This window comes from Hyla sarda, chromosome 4, assembly GCF_029499605.1.
Source record: "Hyla sarda isolate aHylSar1 chromosome 4, aHylSar1.hap1, whole genome shotgun sequence".
In the NCBI taxonomy this organism is placed as follows: domain Eukaryota; kingdom Metazoa; phylum Chordata; class Amphibia; order Anura; family Hylidae; genus Hyla; species Hyla sarda.
The window spans coordinates 166,458,422-166,477,122 of record NC_079192.1 but is presented as its reverse complement, the minus strand read 5'-3'; the positions used below and the strand labels follow the sequence as shown (position 1 = coordinate 166,477,122).

At 41.8% G+C, this 18,701-nt stretch overlaps 1 protein-coding gene across 4 annotated transcripts in view; it reads right to left on the bottom strand.

Moving 5' to 3' along the window:
• AP3B2 (adaptor related protein complex 3 subunit beta 2) overlaps positions 1 to 18,701 on the bottom strand; it is an 81,978-nt gene that overhangs the window by 47,485 nt on the left and 15,792 nt on the right. For all 4 annotated transcript variants that reach the window (XM_056572618.1, XM_056572619.1, XM_056572616.1 and 1 more), the window contains exons 2-5: positions 14,593 to 14,668; positions 14,436 to 14,510; positions 4,795 to 4,890; positions 2,979 to 3,139 (exon numbers count right to left, since the gene is read on the bottom strand). In XM_056572618.1, coding sequence (XP_056428593.1) covers positions 2,979 to 3,139; positions 4,795 to 4,890; positions 14,436 to 14,510; positions 14,593 to 14,668 — 408 coding nt within the window. The remainder of the gene's footprint in view (positions 1 to 2,978; positions 3,140 to 4,794; positions 4,891 to 14,435; positions 14,511 to 14,592; positions 14,669 to 18,701) is intronic.

The window sequence follows — 18,701 nt, the reverse complement described above, 5'->3', positions numbered from 1 at the left end:
TGCGTCCACTCATAGCGGCGGATTTTCCGCCAGCAGTCATGAGCGGACACACTGAGCTACCCAGCCGCAGCAGTAATGGATATATTCGGCATGAGCGGGTGCTTATTCCCACAACATGGCGGATATATCCATCAGGAGCCTTAACTGTCACAGACAGACGCGTTATACTGCCAGCCGACCAGCCAATAACTTGTAGGGGTGCGGTATATAAATGGGGTCACTTGTGGGGGTGGGGGTACTGTTCTGCCCTGAAAGCCAAATGGCGCTCCTCTCCTTCTGAGTCCTACCACGCGGCCAAGGAACCATATATGGCCAAAGCGGGGGTATTTCCGAACATGGGACAAGCAGCTAAATAAAATATAGGATGCATTTCTTTCAATATCAGAAGTGATGTACAAAAAATATGCCCCCCAAATGATGCATTTGTGAAAAATTGCAATTTTCGAATTTTTTACACTGACTTTGTAATAATTCCTGCCAAAAAACTATGGTGTTAAAATACTCACTGTACCCCCTAGCGAATACCTTGAGGGGTCTAGTTTTTAAAATGGGGTCATTTGGGGGGGTGTTCCTATGTTCTACTGCCTTTTAATTTCTGCAAACCTTGCATAGCACATAAAAAAAGATGTACTTTTCAAATTTTCAAAATTTTCAAAATTTCAAGTTAAATTGTTAGGGTTCTAACTAATTTAAAATGTTAATTAAAAACTAAAAAATGACGTCAAAATAAAGTAGACATCTGAAAGTATAAGTTTCATGAACTATTTGGTCAGTAAGTATAAATATATGCAACCAATTAGTGTTAAAATAGCAAAAAATCGTAATTTTTGGTAAAAATTTCATGATTTTTTGCATTGTAAAAAAAAAACTACAAATGATATCGGCTTACTTTTACTATGTACTTGAAGGACAACTTGTGACAAAAAAACAATGTCAGAATTATCGTGATTGGCAAAACGTTACCAGAGTTATTCTCTAATAAAGACAGACATCCCCGATTTGAAAAAACAGGCCTGGTCTTTCAGGGGCGTACAGGTTTATTTGCATTGGTCCTTAAGGGGTTAAAGGAGTACTCCCGTGAACTTTTTTTTTAAATCTACTGGTGCCAGAAAGTTAAACAGATTTGTAAATTACTTCTATTAAAAAATCTTAATCCTTCCAGTACTTATTAGCTGCTGAATACTACAGAGAAAATTATTTTCTTTTTGGAACACAGAGCTCTCTGCTGACATCACGAGCACAGTGCTCTCTGCTGACATCTCTGCGCATTTTAAGAACTGTCCAGAGTAGGAGAAAATCCCCATAGAAAACATATGCTGCTCTGGAGAGTTCCTAAAATGGACAGAGATGTCAGCAGAGAGCACTGTGCTCGTGATGTCAGCAGAGAGCTCTGTGTTCCAAAAAGAAAATAATTTCCTCTGTAGTATTCAGCAGCTAATAAGTACTGGAAGGATTAAGATTTTTTAATAGAAGTAATTTGCAAATCTGTTTAGCTTTCTGGCACCAGTTGATTTAAATAAATAAATAAATAAATAAAAAATAAAAAAGTTTTCCACCGGAGTACCTCTTTAATGACTCCATTCGGGTCATTGAATTGAATGGCAACCACCACACTTCCGGCACGTATACGTTGACAGGATGTTTTAGGCTTTTCCCCCCAGATCCATGCCACAGGGGAACAAAATGTGGTGTGAATGCATCCTTAGCTGGGAGTTCATCAGGAACCTGCTGTTAACATAGTCCTGTTCCTAGAGATATATGTACTTTAAAAGGGTAATTGCTGTCAGAATCCTTAATGTATTACTGTAATTAAAAACAACTTTTGACATGTTGATCTGACATGTCAAAAGTTGTTGATCACACTGGGTCTCACTCCTGAGACCCGCCACAATCGCAAGATATTAGCCAGGGAAGTGGGCGGCATTGCGCTCCACTCCTTGGCCGTTTGAGAGATCCATACATTTTCTACATAGACTTCTGAGAGCAAAAATGGACGTATCTTACAGCTGGCTGGGGAGTGGAGCGCAATGCTCTTCCCCCGGCTAATAACTCAATTAAAAACTTCTTTTAACTTCTCTGATCGACATGTCAAAAGTTGTTTTTAATGACAATAATGCTTAACTTTTGTGTGTCGTCCAGATTTAAAGGAATATCATAGTTCTGTACATTTTCAGAGATTATTTGCTGTTGGATGCATACAAAATCTAACAGAAAAAAATATGTTGGCGTTTTACTGAGATATTTTCCTCAAAAGGGATTATTGCATCAAGAGAAAAATAACATTGTATAATAATGTCACATAACGAATGGTGTGTCCCATGCACAATGCATCTAAAAAATATACAGTGGTCCCTCAACATAAGATGGTAATTCGTTCCAAACGACCCATCGTTTGTCGAATCCATTGTATGTTGAGGGATTCGTGCAATGTAAAAAGTGCATTTAATACTCACCTGTCCTCGCCGCTCCGGACTGCGTCCTCACTGCTCCCGATGCTGTCCCAGGGGCTCCCGATGTTGTCCTGCTGCTCCGGCGTCTTCTTCGGGATCCTCCGGCTTGTTCCGCATCTTCTCCAGTGTCTGGGCCTCGCTTTCTGGTGACTTTATTACGTTGCTGCGCCGACACAGCGTGCGTAGCGACGTAATAACGACGCCGGAAAGCGAGGCCCGGACCCTGGAGAAGATGCAGAAGACACCGGAGGATCGCGAAGTGGACCCGGAGCAGCGGGGATAGGTAAGTGAACCTGTCCGGGATGCTTAAGCTGCTATCCGAAAGCAGCTTAAGCATTTTGCGCTGTCGGATAGCAGTTAATGCGATGGCCCCGACATATAAAAGCATCGTATGTTGATGCTGACATCGACATGCGATGGCCTCTGAGAGGCCATCGTATGTCGATTTGATCATATGTTGGGGCCATCGCATGCCGGGGGGTTACTGTATTTAGTATCAAATGTAAAAGTTTTTTCTTTTGTTATTACCTATACAGTTTTGGTATAGCATGTGCAGCTGTCTTTCGAACATAGGGAGACATGTCTGAAGCTGCTTCTTTTATTGCAAGCATCATAATTGGCACAATTATTGGCACCCGGATGCTGGAAAGAACGCGCAAGGCACTGGCTCGGATCAGCTGATTGGGATCCTGCAAAAGAAAACACAGTAATTGTTCATACTTGTTACTGTGATATTTTATAGCACTATTGAATCTTTGACAAGGTAAATTTAAACTGTAAAAAATTTGAAAATTTTTACTAATTAAAACCAGATATTGGGACTTTGTACCAATTTTTAATTTTTTTTTAAAAGGTAAACTGAGCAGTATCACCTGTGCTAACCTAAATATACGGGTTAATAGTGCGTACCTGCAAACAATCCATTGCACCATTGCTGAGCAATCTGTATTTTTCCAATAAACAAATATAAGTTTCTGAGCAATGGAGACCAGCAGTCTCCAGCGGTGGGAGAAGCATTCTGAGCAATGCTTCTCCCACCACTCTGGCCTGATATTGCCTCCCCCTCCATAAATATGCAGCCGGGACACAGACAAACTCAGCACTGCTCACTGCCAGGGAGCAGTGTTGAGTTTGTCTGTGTCCCAGCTGCAGTCTGAGATTTAGGACTCCTGCATGAGTCTGAAATCTATTAAAAAAGGAATGGTAGGGAGACCCCTAGTGGTCATTTTTTCAAAGTGGAAAATTAAATAGAAAGAAGCATATTTTTTAATAACATGCTATTGGAAAGTAATTCTGCATACATTAATCTATAATATATCAAAAGATTTTTTGATGAAAGGTACCCTTTAACAGCTGTTCAGAGATATGCAGTAGAACAGCCTAATATACATAGGAAACTGATGTTTGGACATGACTCATCAGCTTGGGAATATAAAATAGCATTGTGGGCATGCTCTGAGCTGCGTTATCACCAATAGTCAGTAGTGTGACACTAAAAAAGAGGAGCTGGCCTTCATTGTAATGCTGTCTGTGATGATGAGATGACTTCTGAAAAGTGATTTCTACATAACATTAAATGGGCACTCTCATTAAAACAAATTTTTGCTATTGCACTCCTTGGTAATGACGTTTTCTATGTTTTATTTGTGCTTTAAAAAGCTCAAGAGCACAAGCTCATACACAGACTTAGAAATATTTCTTATTTACCATAAGGAGTGCCATAGCAAAAACATTTTTAGTGAGAGTTACCCTTTAAGTATCAGTCTACATTAAAGGGGTATTCTAGGCAAAGCCTTTTTTTATATATATCAACTGGCTCCGGAAAGTTTAACACATTTGTAAATTACTTCTATTAAAAAATCTTAATCCTTCCAATATTTATTAGCTTCTGAAGTTTTCTGTCTAACTGCTCAATGATGATGTCACGTCCCGGGAACTGTGCATGATGGGAGAATATCCGCATAGGAACTGCACAGCTCCCGGGACGTGAGTCATCAGAGAGCAGTTAGACAGAAAACAACAACTCAACTACAGAAGCTAATAACTATTGGAAGGTTTAAGATTTTTTTAATAGAAGTAATTTACAAATGTGTTTAACTTTCCGGAGCCAGTTGATATATAAAAAAAAGTTTTGGCCTGGAATACCCCTTTAAGAACAGTGGCCTGCAAGAATTCAGCATTTTTTTTAAATAATGACAGGGAAAATCAGAAAACAAAAAGGTTTAAGATCAAAATCTTAAAACAACTGTCTGTTTCCTGATAATGCATTCACTTTAATGAAGCACTACAATAAACCAAAAAACATCACAAATTAATAAAATACCATTGCCATTTCTCAACCAACCTTTAACCCTCGCTGAAAGGTGGAAATAGAAAGAAGAGCCAGATCCTGTTGTTCCTCGGCATATCGAACCAAATAAACATAAACCAATTTCTTCACCTGAAAAGATGAATATGTTTTGCTATCAAAATGCTTTTAAACATACATCATTTTTGAGGGTTAAATTACCTGTCTGAGTTGAGGAGCCCTTTTTGCATCATATAAAGTGTAAAGTTGCTTGCTCCCTTATCAGGTCTGATGACAGTGCTCCTTAAAGGGGTACTCCAACCCTAATACATCTTATCCTCTATCCAAATGATAGAGGATAAGATGTATGATCGCGGGGGTCCCGCCGCTGGGGACCCTCGCAATCTGTCATTCTGCACCCACCTTTGTGAGCTCTCCGCAGCGCTGGAGGCTCTGAGTGTGAAGCGTGCGGTCATGCCCCTTCCCATAGACTTGCATTGAGGGGCTAGGTCGTGACGTCACACGGGGACGGAGTCGTGGTCGTCACGCTTCACATTCGGAGCCTCCAGCGCTGCGGAGAACTCACACAGGCGGGTGAGGAATGACAGATTGTATATCATATATCTTATCCCCTATCCTTTGGATAGGAGATAAGGTGTATTAGGGCTGGAGTACCCCCTTTAAAAGGATTTACCAGGAAATATCCATTGCCTATCCACCACGTTGACCGTGTGTGCTTTTATTTTTATTTTTTAATATGAATAGATTTTTCTTTTTTAAAGTTATTAGCACTAAAAGTAACTATCATTTATCTTTAGTACACTAAAGAAAAAAATGATTTAGTATACTAAAGAAAAACCAGTACTGCTCCCTAGCACTGTTCTGAACCTCCTGTGTATGACCTTGTTGTGCTTTGATTATGAATGTGTCCTGCCTTAGCTGGTCTACAGACTTGACTATTGTCTTACACCAGCATCTCTTGACCTGCTGGGTCAGCGGCCAGTTATACTAGCCACTTCCAGAGGTAGCTGCCTGGTAGTCCCCTGCAATGAAACTAGAGCCCCCCCTTCATTATTGGTGACATCTAACTGGTTTGACTTTGGACATCCCCCCCCCCCCCTATATTTATATTTATTGTGTAGTTAGATGTTATTTATTGGTGCCTGGGAGAAGCCATTTTGGGCTTAAGAGAAACTAACTAATAAGTGCAATAAAATGGTGGTCTAGTTCTTTGCATTCACTTCCAGGCAGTGGAAGAAAGAGGTGGTATCTGGTAAATATGAAAGCAAGTACACTAAGCGATTGTTTGAGCTAGTGATTGTGTGTCTGTATACAAGAGTGTGAAGTATACAAGTGACTGTAAGTATAAAAGTACCGTATATACACAAGTATACAGTGGGGATCAAAAGTTTGGGCACCCTAGGTAAAAATTTGTATTAATGTGCATAAAGAAGCCAAGGAAAGATGGAAAAATCTCCAAAAGGCATCAAATTACAGATTAGACATTCTTATAATATGTCAACAAAAGTTAGATTTTATTTCCATCATTTACACTTTCAAAATAACAGAAAAAAAATGGTGTCTACAAAAGCTTGGGCACCCTGCAGAATTTATAGCATGCACTGCCCCCTTTGCAAAGCTGAGACCTGCCAGTGTCATGGATTGTTCTCAATCATCATCTGGGAAGACCAGGTGATGTCAATCTCAAAGGTTTTAAATGCCCAGACTCATCTGACCTTGCCCCAACAATCAGCACCATGGGTTCTTCAAAGCATTTGTCTAGAAATCTGAAACTGAAAATAGTTGATGCTCACAAAGCTGGAGAAGGCTATAAGAAGACAGCAAAACGTTTTCAGATGTCAATATCCTCTGTTCGGAATGTAATTAAGAAATAACAGTCATCAGGAACAGTGGAAGTTAAAGCAAGATCTGGAAGACCGAGAAAAATATCAGAGAGAACAGCTTGCAGGATTGTGAGAAAAACTATTCAAAACCGACGTTTGACTGCACAATCCCTCCAGAAAGATCTGGCAGACACTGGAGTTGTGGTACACTATTCCACTATAAAGATACTTGTACAAATATTTTCTTCATGGAAGAGTCATCAGAATAAAACCTTATCTACGTCCTCACCACAAAAATCAGTGTTTGAACTTTGCAAATGAACATATAGACAAGCCTGATGCATTTTGGAAACAAGTTCTGTGGACCGGTGAGGTTAAAATTTTACTTTTTGGCCGGAATGAGCAAAGGTACGTTTGGAGAGGAAGGGGAACAGAATTTAATGAAAAGAACCTCTGTCCAACTGTTAAGCATGGGGGTGGATCAATCATGCTTTGGGGTTGTATTGAAGCCAGTGGCACAGGGAACATCTCACGAGTAGAAGGAAAAATGGATTCAATAAAATTTCAGCAAATTTTGGATGCTAACCCGATGCCATCTGTGAAAAAGCTGAAGTTAAAGAGAGGAGGGCTTCTACAAATGGATAATCAAGAGGCATCAAGAGGCGTAAACTGAAGGTTTTGCCATGGCCTTCACAATCTCCTGACCTCAACATAATTGAAAGTCTATGGATAGACCTTAAAAGAGCAGTGCGTGACAGACAGCCCAGAAATCTCAAAGAATTGGAAGACTTTTGTAAGGAAGAATGGGCAAAGATACCTCAAACAAGAATTGAAAGACCCTTGGCTGGCTACAAAAAGCGTTTACAAGCTTTGATGCTTGCCAAAGGGGGCAGTACAAGATATTAACTCTGCAGAGTGCCCAAACTTTTGCAGATACCATTTTTTTGTTTTCTGTTATTTTTAAAGTGTAAATGATGGAAATAAAATCTAACTTTTGTTGACATATTATAAGAATGTCTAATCTGTAATTTGATGCCTTTGGGCATCAACAGATTTTTCCATCTTTCCTTGGCTTCTTTATGCACATTAAAGGACAAGTCTCACAGTAAAAAATTGTTCAGCTTTTAGTACAGAAGGTAAAGTTATATAGGTTTGTAAATCACTTCCATTACCAATGCTGCTTAGAAACAAGCTTTATCTGCATTCTTCTGTCTGACAGGAAATTCAGCTGTTCCAGGTTTTCATGACTTTCGACCCCCTATTCAGGCTGTTATCAGCAGCATCCCGGGGGCCGTGACGTGACAATTACCCAGAAAACCCCTGTGCTGCAGAGAGCTCCTTGTGCTCGGCCTTAGCCCCTCCCATCTGATGAATATTCACACTGTCCTCCCTCTGTTCTGCAGTGATTGGCTGATTCAGATCATAGCAGAGTCAGCAAACAGGCTGATTCTCTCCCCTCTCCTTGCTAATGTTTATACACTGAGAACGGAGGAGAGGGGGGAGGGGAGGGAGCTGTCACACTGAGCACTGGGGAGAGAGGAGTGCAGGGCAGAGAAGGGGGGAGGGTGATTGTGCCAGTGTAAAGCTATTTCACTGAGAGGAGGAGGGGGAGGGAGTGATTTTACAGTGTAAAACTGCAGCTTCAACTCCAGGGTCCCTCTCTCTGAGCACTGAGATTAGTTTGTTTCCTCGTGGCCACCCTGCTGTATTGGGCTATGATTGGAGCTCAGTGTTATGTGGGAGTGGCTAACATAAGTTAGGGGTGGTAACAAGCTCTCTGCTCAGGCAGCTGAGAGCAGGAAATGTGAGCAGTGCATGCAGGGAAATGTAGTCTTTGAGATCACAGGCATAGCCACCATAACCAGGAAGTAACTGGAATTTATGAGCTGAATAGCCGGTGAATGGGGGGCGGAAAAAAAATCACAAACATGTCAGAGAGGTGGTAGGTGAATATACTATGGAATGGCTAGATATTTTTTTTCTTCTTTGCTGCATGGGATATCTTCTTTAATACAAATTTTTACCTAGGGTGCCCAAACTTTTGATCCCCACTGTAAGCAGAGTTTTTCAGCACGATTTTTCATTTTTCGGCTTATACTCGAGTGAACAAAAAAACTTTTTTTGGCTTAGCTGTGAGGGGATGGTCCGGGCCGTCCATCTTCGGCCACCTATGCTGCAGGGATCGTCCTGTGGGGAGGGTTAGTCATTCCGGGCTGTCCATCTTCACCAGGAGACCCTCTGCTCCGCTCCGGGCCGGCCCCGAACTAGTGACGCTGCATTGACGCCACCACGCAGGAACGTTCATGCACAGGGACGTCTGCTGCGCACCGACGTCCCTGCGCATAGTTGTCAACGCAATGTCTCTAGTCCGGGGCTGGCCCGGAGCGGAGAAGAGGGCCTCCCGGGGAAGATGGACAGCCCAGAACGACTAACCCTCCCCACCGGACGGTCCCTGCAGCATAGGTGGCCAAAGATGGACAGCCCGGACCAGCTCACCCTTCCTTCCCACCGAGAAGATTTGAGTAGAAAAGAAAAGGGGAGTCTGGATGATGACGAAGGCCGCAGTGGTCTTCAACCTGCGGACCTCCAGATATTTCAATACTACAACTCCCAGCATGCCCGGACAGCCATCGGCTGGGAGTTGTAGTTTTGCAACACCTGGAGGTCAGCAGGTTGAAGACCACTGAGAAGGGATTGACAGGCGGTGATAATGAAGGGGGGGGGGGTGATGACGAGGGTGATAATGACGAGGGTGATGATGATGATGGGGGTGTTAATGACAGGGGTCTGGATGATGACAGGGGGGGATGATGTATTTCCCACCCTAGGCTTATAGTCGAGTCAATAACTTTTCCTAGGTTTTTGGGGAGAAATTAGGGGCCCCGGCTTATATTCGGAGTGGCTAATACTCGAGTATATACGGTAAGAGGGACTTAAAATTAAGGGAAAACTGTAAGAAGTATTGTGAGTATTGAGTGCATTTCTGTGTTTTTTTTCTCTTTCCCTGTCTGGGAGGAATACAGGTGGAGAGTGGGTGGAGTAGTTAATTAATTAGCAGCTCATAAATTGCAGCTGTTGCAGCCAGCTATCCTTTCCCTTCACTTCCAGGCACTGGAAGAGAGAGGATGTGTCTGGCAACTATAAAAGGAAGTATACTAAGTGATTGTCTGAGCTAGTGATTGTGTGTCTGTATACAAGAATGTGAAGTATACAAGTGAGTGTAAGTATAAAATTGAGAGGGACTTAAATTAAGGGACTTTAAATTCAGGGAGTTTAATTGAAATATTTGATTGTTTTTTTATTGTTCATTTTGGCAATCCCCAAATTTTGTATGGCCTCCATGTTGGAAAAGACAGTCCAGTGTGCATCTAGCACAATGTATACAATCCTTGAACAGCAGTTTGAGGGTGCATATTGTTGTGCGAGATGTGTGTGAGTTGTCCATTTGGAAGCCCAGATCCTGGATTTAGAAGAGCAACTGGCAACACTGAGACACACTGACAACTTGGAGAGGAGTCTCCTGCTCACTGAACAAATACTCTCTGGGGTAGAGGTGGGGGAGGATAGTGGGACGGAGGTGCAGGACATTCAGGCAGCTAGCTGGGTTACATGGGGTAGCTGGGTTACTGGTAAAACAGGGTAGAGGGAAAAGTGTCAGGAAGGCTAGTCCTGATCTGGCACCCCCCAACAAGTTTGCCCAGTTGGCAGATGAGGGGGATGCCATTTCAGATCTAGCAGTACTGCAGCTGGACTCTGCCTCGACTGCCAGGGCGGTATCTGCTCCAGTAAGGAGGGGGGGAGGAGTGCAGAGCATGCCAGACAGGTACTAGTAGTGGGGGACTTAATTATTAGGGAGAAAAGCAGGGCGATCTGTCACAAAGACCGGGGTCGCTGAACAGTGTGTTATCTTCCTGGTGCTCGAGTTTGGCACATCGCGGATCGGGTTGACAGGTTGCTGGGTGGAGCTGGAGAGGACCCAGCAGTCATGGTACATACTGGCACCAATGACAAAGTAAGAGGAGGAGTGTCCTTAAAAATGATTTCAGGGACTTAGGCCGCAAGCTTAAGGCAAGGACCTCCAAGGTAATATTTTCTGAAATATTACAAGTACCACGAGCCACACCAGAGAGGCAGCGGGAGTTTAGGGAGGTAAACAAGTGGCTCAGAAGCTGATGTAGGAAGGAGGCGTCTGGGTTCATGGAGAACTGGGCCAACTTCGCTGTCGGATACCGGCTCTACTGTATGGACGGGCTGCACCTCAATGGGGAGGGTGCAGCTGTGCTTGGGGAGAAGATGGCTAGAAGGGTGGACTAGTGTTTAAACTAGGGATTGGGGGAGGGAACCTACAACGTAGAGGGGGAAGATAGTGTAGATAGAGAGGTGGGGCTTATTAATGTACTTGGGGTGGAGCAGAGGGAGGGGTTAGAATAGTTAATAGGGATAGGCGTCATAGGAAAAAAAAACATACACCATTGAATTGCATGTTGACTAATGCCAGAAGTCTGTCCAATAAAACAGAGGAATTGGAGTGGTTGATGTCTGAGAAGAATTATGACATAGTGGGTATAACAGAGACTTGGTTGGAAGATAGCTGTGACTGGGCGGTCAACATACAGGGTTATAGTCTATTCAGGAAGGATCGGACAAAATGGAAAGGGGGAGGAGTTTGTTTTTATGTGAAATCAAGTCTGAAGGCTGCACTGCGGGAGGATAAATGGGAGGGAAACGATAATGTGGAGTCATTATGGGTAGAAATATATGGAGATAAAAAAAATTCTGAAAGGGGTTTTCTATAAGCCACCAAACATAATGGAAGAGCCAGAAGATCAATTACTGAGGCACATAAACAAGGCAGCAAATCAGAATGAGGTGATAATAATGGGGGACTTTAACTATCCTGATATAAACTGGGAGACTGAGACCTTTGAATCTCATAAAGGAAACAGGTTTCTGACTATAGCTAAAGACAATTATCTGTCCCAAATGGTGCAGAGCTCGACCAGAGGGGGCGCCCTACTAGACTTATTATTAACCAACAGACCTGACAGAGTAACTAATGTGCAGGAAGAAGGAAACCTAGGAAATAGTGATCATAATATAATACATTATAACTTGTTCTTGTTCAATATGGGAATCTCTCAAGGGGCCACAAAAACAATGAACTTTAGGAAGACAAAGTTTGATCAACTCAGAGAAGCCCTTAACAATATAAAATGGGATAATGTCCTCAAAAACAAGAATACTGACACTAAATGGGAGACTTTTAAAAATATCTTAAATTCTCACTGTATGAGGTATATACCTTATTGGAATAAAATGGTCAGAAATAAAATAAACCAATATGGATGAATAAAAATGTTAAGGGGGCAATAAACAACAAAAATAAAGCATTTAAACTACTAAAACAGGACGGCAGTGAAGAAGCATTAAAAAGCTATTGAGAAAAATGTTAAATATTTCAAAAACAGATAAAAGCCGCTAAAATAGAAACAGAAAGATTCATTGCCAAAGAGAGTAAAAATAACCCCAAAATGTTCTTTAACTACATAAATAGCAAAAAGGTTAAAAATGAAAGTGTAGGCCCTTTAAAAAACGATAAAGAAGAAATTATAAACGAGGATCAGGAAAAAGCAAATATATTAAACAAATTCTTCTCCACTGTATTCAGTGGAAATTGAATTGCCAGGTGAAATACAGTGAGATAAGGTAAACTTCCCAGTACAGGTCACCTGTCTAACCCAGGAAGAAGTACAGTGCCACCTACAAAAAATCAAAATAGACAAGTCACCAGGCCCAGATCGCATTCACCCCCGTATTCTAAAGGAATTAAAGGGGTTCTCCCTTGTTTATACTGTTTTTTGTTATTATGTTTGTGTGTTATGTGTGTATAAGTATGTGTTTTTTTATGTGTGTTTTGATTATGTATATATGTATTTTCGTACCTTTTGTGAAGATCCGGAAGCTGGCCCCTTTTTCTTCCAGCGGCTTGCTGTGTAACCTCGGCCTCCGCCATGTTGTGTTCGGTAAGTGGGATGTCGGGGGGGGTGTTCTTGCTTCTGTCCTTCCTATCTTCTGACGTCCGAGGCAAATCTTTTCTTCCTGTTTCTTCCGTGGCTCAGCGACGAATCTGCCGCCTCTTCCGGCGCATGCGCAGGTAGTTTTCTTTTTTTACCAATAATTTTTTTTGTCTAACTGACAAACAGTCTGCGCATGCGCGTGTACGCAAGTGCTACGCTAACAGCGTAGCGTACGTTAGGTCTACGCTAATATCGTAGCTTCGCGCAAGCGCAGACAGTTTGTCAATTAGACAAAAAAACTTTATTGGTAAAAAAAAAACTACCTGCGCATGCGCCGGAAGAGGCCGCTGATTCGTCGCTGAGCCACGGCAGAAACAGGAAGAAAATATTCGCCTCGAACGTCAGAAACACACCCCCCGACACCCCACTTACCGAACACAACATGGCAGAGGCCGAGGTTACACAGCAAGCCGCTGGAAGAAAAAGGGGCCAGCTTCCGGATCTTCACAAAAGGTAAGAAAATACATATATACATAATCACAACACACATAAAATAACACATACTTATACAGTAACCCCCCCGACATGCGATGGCCCCGACATATGATAAAATCGACATACGATGGCCTCTCAGAGGCCATCGCATGCCGATGTCAGCATCGACATACGATGCTTTTATATGTCGGGGCCATCGCATTAACTGCTATCCGACAGAGCAAAATGCTTAAGCTGCTGTCGGATAGCAGTTTAAGCATCCCGGGCAGGTTCGCTTACCTATTTCCGCTGCTCCGGGTCCACTTCGCGATCCTCCGGCGTCTTCCGCATATTCTCCAGGGTCCAGGCCTCGCATTCCAGCGTCGTTATTACGTCACTATGCACGCCGCGCCGGCGCAGCAGCATAATAACGTCACCAAAAAGCGAGGCCCGGACCCTGCAGAAGATGCGGTAGAAGCCGGAGGATCCCGAAGACGACACCGGAGCAGCGGGACAGCATCGGGAGCCCCTTGGACAGCATCGGGAGCGGAGAGGACCTGGTCCGGAGCGGCGGGGACAGGTGAGTACAGCTTCCTATACTTTACATTGCACGGATCCCTCAACATATGATGGATTCGACATACGATGGGTCGTTTGGAACGAATTACCATCGTATGTTGAGGGACCACTGTACACACATAACACACAAACATAATAACAAAAACAGTATAAACAAGGGAGAACCCCTTTAAGTAATGTAATAGACAGACCCCTATTTTTTATATTCAGGGACTCTATAGTAACAGGGACTGTAAGAGGGCATCCTCTACGTTTAAAGGAAAGAAGGTTTCTACAACAGCACAGATGTGGATTTTTTACTGTTAAAGCAGCAAGACTGTGGAATTCTCTGCCTGAGCAGGTGGTCATGGTTAACTCGGTAAAATAATTTAAAAGCGGTCTGGATGCATTTTTGGAGAATAATAACATTACAGGTTATGGATTCTAGATCTATATGGACAGAACGTTGATCCAGAGATTTATTCTGATGCCATATTTGGAGTCGGGAAGCAATTTTTACCTCTAGTATGAGGTTTTTTTTTCCTTCCTCTGGATCAACTCAGTAGGGACTCATTAGGGTTATAGGTTGAACTCGATGGACTCTGGTCTTTTTTTAACCTTATGAACTATGTTACTATGTTACTAGTGATCACCATTTTAGTGGGGAAAAACTCCAAAAACAATTACAACAATATGTCATAGCAGAAAATGGAATAATATGATATATGTGATAGGTAATAACAGAGAATCTTCCAATTAGTTCTATTTATATTAGCTGCTGACTTCATAAAGTTTGTCGCCTCACCTCTATGTTCTTGCAGGCCACATTTTTTACCACTGCTGGAAACAGGTCTGATGTATTCTTTCCTCTAGCTATCATCTAAAAAGAAAAAGAGGTCACATATATAATAATAATACTTATTTATTCTGCAGCACTTCTTAAAAAAAACAACAAAACTTACAGCAACTATCCTTTTCATAGCTTCCAACTTCAGCGAGTCCTTGTTACTGTCCAACATTTCTTTCAAGTCATCGTGTCTGAATTTAAATACAAAGAGAAGAAAACTCAAATGACACATGTAGATATGAAAGGACAACTGTGGCTGAATGTGAAGTGCTCAGAGCTGTACTGCACAGACTGGTTATTGCTGTGTACAGGAGAAAAGACTTCCAAGGAATGGATGGGTTTTAACGGCGCTGACCCGGACCAGAAGTGTCAAGTTAAAATAGGCAGGTTTATTCAGATATCAAACAATGCAACGCGTTTCACCGCGCTTGCGCGGCTTCATCAGGAATGTCAGGTGCAGGTAAAGGGGAGGCTTATATATCAGATGAAATAAACCATTTCATGACATTATTTCTTTTTCTTAATTTGCTCAAAATCTAATTTTGTCAGAGTGTACAGCGACTGTGAGCCCACGAATGTGTACACTCACAAAAGCTATACTACAAAAATCCTACCATCTTACAAATAATGGACACGCGTTTGTGTGCAGAAGTACAGCAGGCATCCATCAAAATGCAATGCCCATTCATATTTTTAATTATTATATCTATATTTTCAAAATGTTATAATTTTTTTTTACAATAAACAACACACTGCTCTATACAACAAACTGCTTTCATCAAGCCAAGAGCTTTAAATGCACTTGTCACTTTAATTAAAAAAAAAGAAAACTTTTGACATGTCATAGAGACATGTGAAAAGTTTTGATATGTCAGGGTCTGAGCATTTAGACCCAACCACTCGCTAGATGGAGCTGGGAGAAAAGCCCAGCTGTCCGAGACAATCCCATAGACTTCCATTGTAAGTTTGTCTCTCTTAGCACGCTCTTTTCTCAGCTTGTTTTAGCGATTGTTCAGGTTTCAAGCACTCAAAGGTTATACAACATGTCAAAAGTTTTAAACCTTACAATACACCTTGTCTGACCAAACCTGCTGCTTTCAGCAGATTCTGTTGGCAGTCCAAGGATGCATTCACACGCTATTTGTTCTTGCGGGTTTTCCGCTGCGTATTTGAAAGTGGGCGGGCTCTTCTCGGCTGTCCGTAGCATATTTTCCGTAGCGGAATTTACGCTGCAGAAAATCCGCCGCAGTCCCTACTGACTTCAATGGGTATTGCGGCGCATTTCGGCAGCGTAAATTCCAACGTGGAAAATCTGCTGCAGACAGCCGAGAAGAGCCCGCACCCTTGCAAATACGCATCGGAAAACCCGCATGAACAAATAGCGTATGAACGCACCCTAAGGCAGCGTTTCCAAACCAGTGTTCTTACAGCTGTTGCAAAGCTAAAACTCCCAGCATGCTTGGAAAGCTTTTGGTAGTGTGCACTGTGCAGTAGAATGCCATTGCCAGCTTTGGGATTCTGCTGCACCAGAATTTCCAACCAAAATTCCTGAGCGGAATTACGGTCAAAAATTCTGTGTGAATCCGGCCTAAGGATTTTTCCCATTGTTATTTCTGCCTTTTTGATTTATCCTCTGCATACACTGGGTGAGTCTGTTGTGTATCCAAGCATTTTACCCTTATACCCAGGTCATTTTTTAACACATGCCTTACCATATATTTATTTAAAAGTTGTCATGTCAATTTCAGGTACAGGGCTTTACTCTACCCTTAGACATCTTGTCAAGATGTCTGTTCATTTAGAGCGTCGGGTGCACGCCAGAGGCTCGTGATGTCATGGCCACGCCCCCTCAATGCAATTCTATGGGAGGGGGCGTGACGTGGCGTCACACCCCCTCCCATAGACTAGCATTGAGGGGTCATGGCTGTGACGTCACGAGCAGGGCGTAACCGTGATGTCACGAGCTTCCGACCCGCATCGCCAGTCATCCGGGACGGAGCAAAGTTTGCAGCTGAGATCGCAGAGACCGCTTCTGGGGACTCCCGCAATCACACATCTTATCCCCTATCCTTTGGATAGGGGATAAGATGTCTAGGGACGGAGTACCCCTTTAAGTCATTGGGATGTCTCCTGCTCTAATTGACAGATCTATCCCTTGGAGGCCCATTACTATCCAAAGATAAAATCTATGACTACTCTAAAACAGCCAAGCCCTTCAAATGTAATCCTCGATGGTTGTGATTAGGAAGCTTGTCAGCATTTCATGCTACATGTGGTTTGAGCAGCATGAAACTAGTGACAGGTTCCTTTAAATTCTAACTGAATTGTTGGAGTTGTTTTAAGTATAATTATATATGTATTTATATGTATAATATATATATATATATATATATATATATATATATATATATGTGGTTATTTAGTTTTATGAAAGAAATATCTTTGTTAACATTAGTTTTTACATATTCATTAGCCTTATAATTATTGTATTAAAGGGATAATAAAGTGTTAAGTGTCCTCCGTCTTTTGCTACATATAACTCGACAGTAGGTTTTGAAATATTCATTAGTAGTGTCTTATTACACCAGAATGAAAGGGGAAGCAAGGCCACAGATGGTCTCCGCAGCAACCATGCTTCTAAGATTCCATTAAAGGATGCTATGTAGCCCTTTAGTTAGGAACAATGAATATATGTTGGAACGTATCCTTTTGCAGTGCTTTTTGTGGCACTTTCAATTGCATGTTTAACAGTTTTTTCCAGAAATGTGACAAGATGTCACTTTAGCGTCTATAGTAAATTACTGAGAAGTCTACACAATATTTTAGTTTTTGAACGGTTTTATGGACTGTGGTAATATTTCCAATACACAGGGGCCCTGATTTACTAAGAGTGGAGTGTAATTTTCTTTGTGTTTTTTTTCCCCCCCAACAGGTATTTTTCCAGGGTTTTTACTAAGGTTCTCCTGCTTTTTGCACTTTTCCCTACATTTTGCATTTTTACACCTGCTCTGAGCTGTGGGCTTTCCAGAGCTCAAATCCGCCACATTTTCTGTGGAAACCTTAGTAAATATGTCAGGATTTTTCGAAAATGTCGGTTGACACGCCCCCTTTTCCCAGCAGCCATGCCCCCTTTTTTTTTTTGGGGGGGGGGGGGGGGGGGGGGGTGGAGTTGGTCTAATCTTTAGGCAGAATGCTATAGAGCAGGAAAAACTGAGCAGATTGATATATATTTTTGAGAAAAAAGGATCAATTGTAATGTATTCATGTAATCTCATGCTCATTCTGGGCTAAGTAGTCAAGTGGGTGGTGCTAATCAGTGATTGGCAGCTATCTGTGTGCAAATAGGGGATGCTTTATGTCACTGCCCACTTGACTATTTAGTTAAAATAAACAGAGGTTTACATGAATAAATGACAAGTTATCCGGAACCTTTTTAAACAATATTATATAACAATCTGCTCAGCTTCTACTGCTCTATAACATGATGCTGGTAGATCTGATTCTTTTCCAATTTGATAGGTTCCCTTTAAACTTCTCTAAAGAACACCCAAAATTTTTTTTATACATTTTACAGGAATAAAAATGCACCAAAACCATTATGAAAAATGCTTCATATCGAAGCATTTAAAAAGGGAATGTAATTTGAACAAACATTACATAGATCAATAGTACAAGTAAATATAATCAACTTTGTAATATATTAGACAAAAATGCTTCTTTCTCCTATTATCAAGCTTCTTCTCTCTCCCTCCTCTCCTATAAGACTGTATTCCACTCTGAAAATCAGCTTTGTTTTGTGTCAAGCCAATACAAGTTTATTATGGTGGGGGGAGGGAGCTCCGCCCACCAGCTCTGGGAGAACTGCAATTTAGAGACAAAGCCTGCCGAGCAGAAATGTGCTAAAGAACATACCATATGAAAGTTTTATATTGGCCTGCTTCTCATGTACACACACAGGACTGCTTATGCTGAAAAGTCACCTGAAATGACAGGTACGCTTTAGAGACGTGGAAAAATAAGGAGGCCTAAAGCAAACATGTGTCTCAAAAAGCTAAGCTGCAGATAAAATATTAAGTAAAATGTTAAATTGTGCGTAACTTGAATTAGGAAGTACAAGATATAATTATAATATGAATTTGTAAAATGGTAAATAAAATTCAATGAATCGTGTGACCATTGCGGATTATGTGAACTGTCATAGGCATCATTTTAAATCAATTTTGC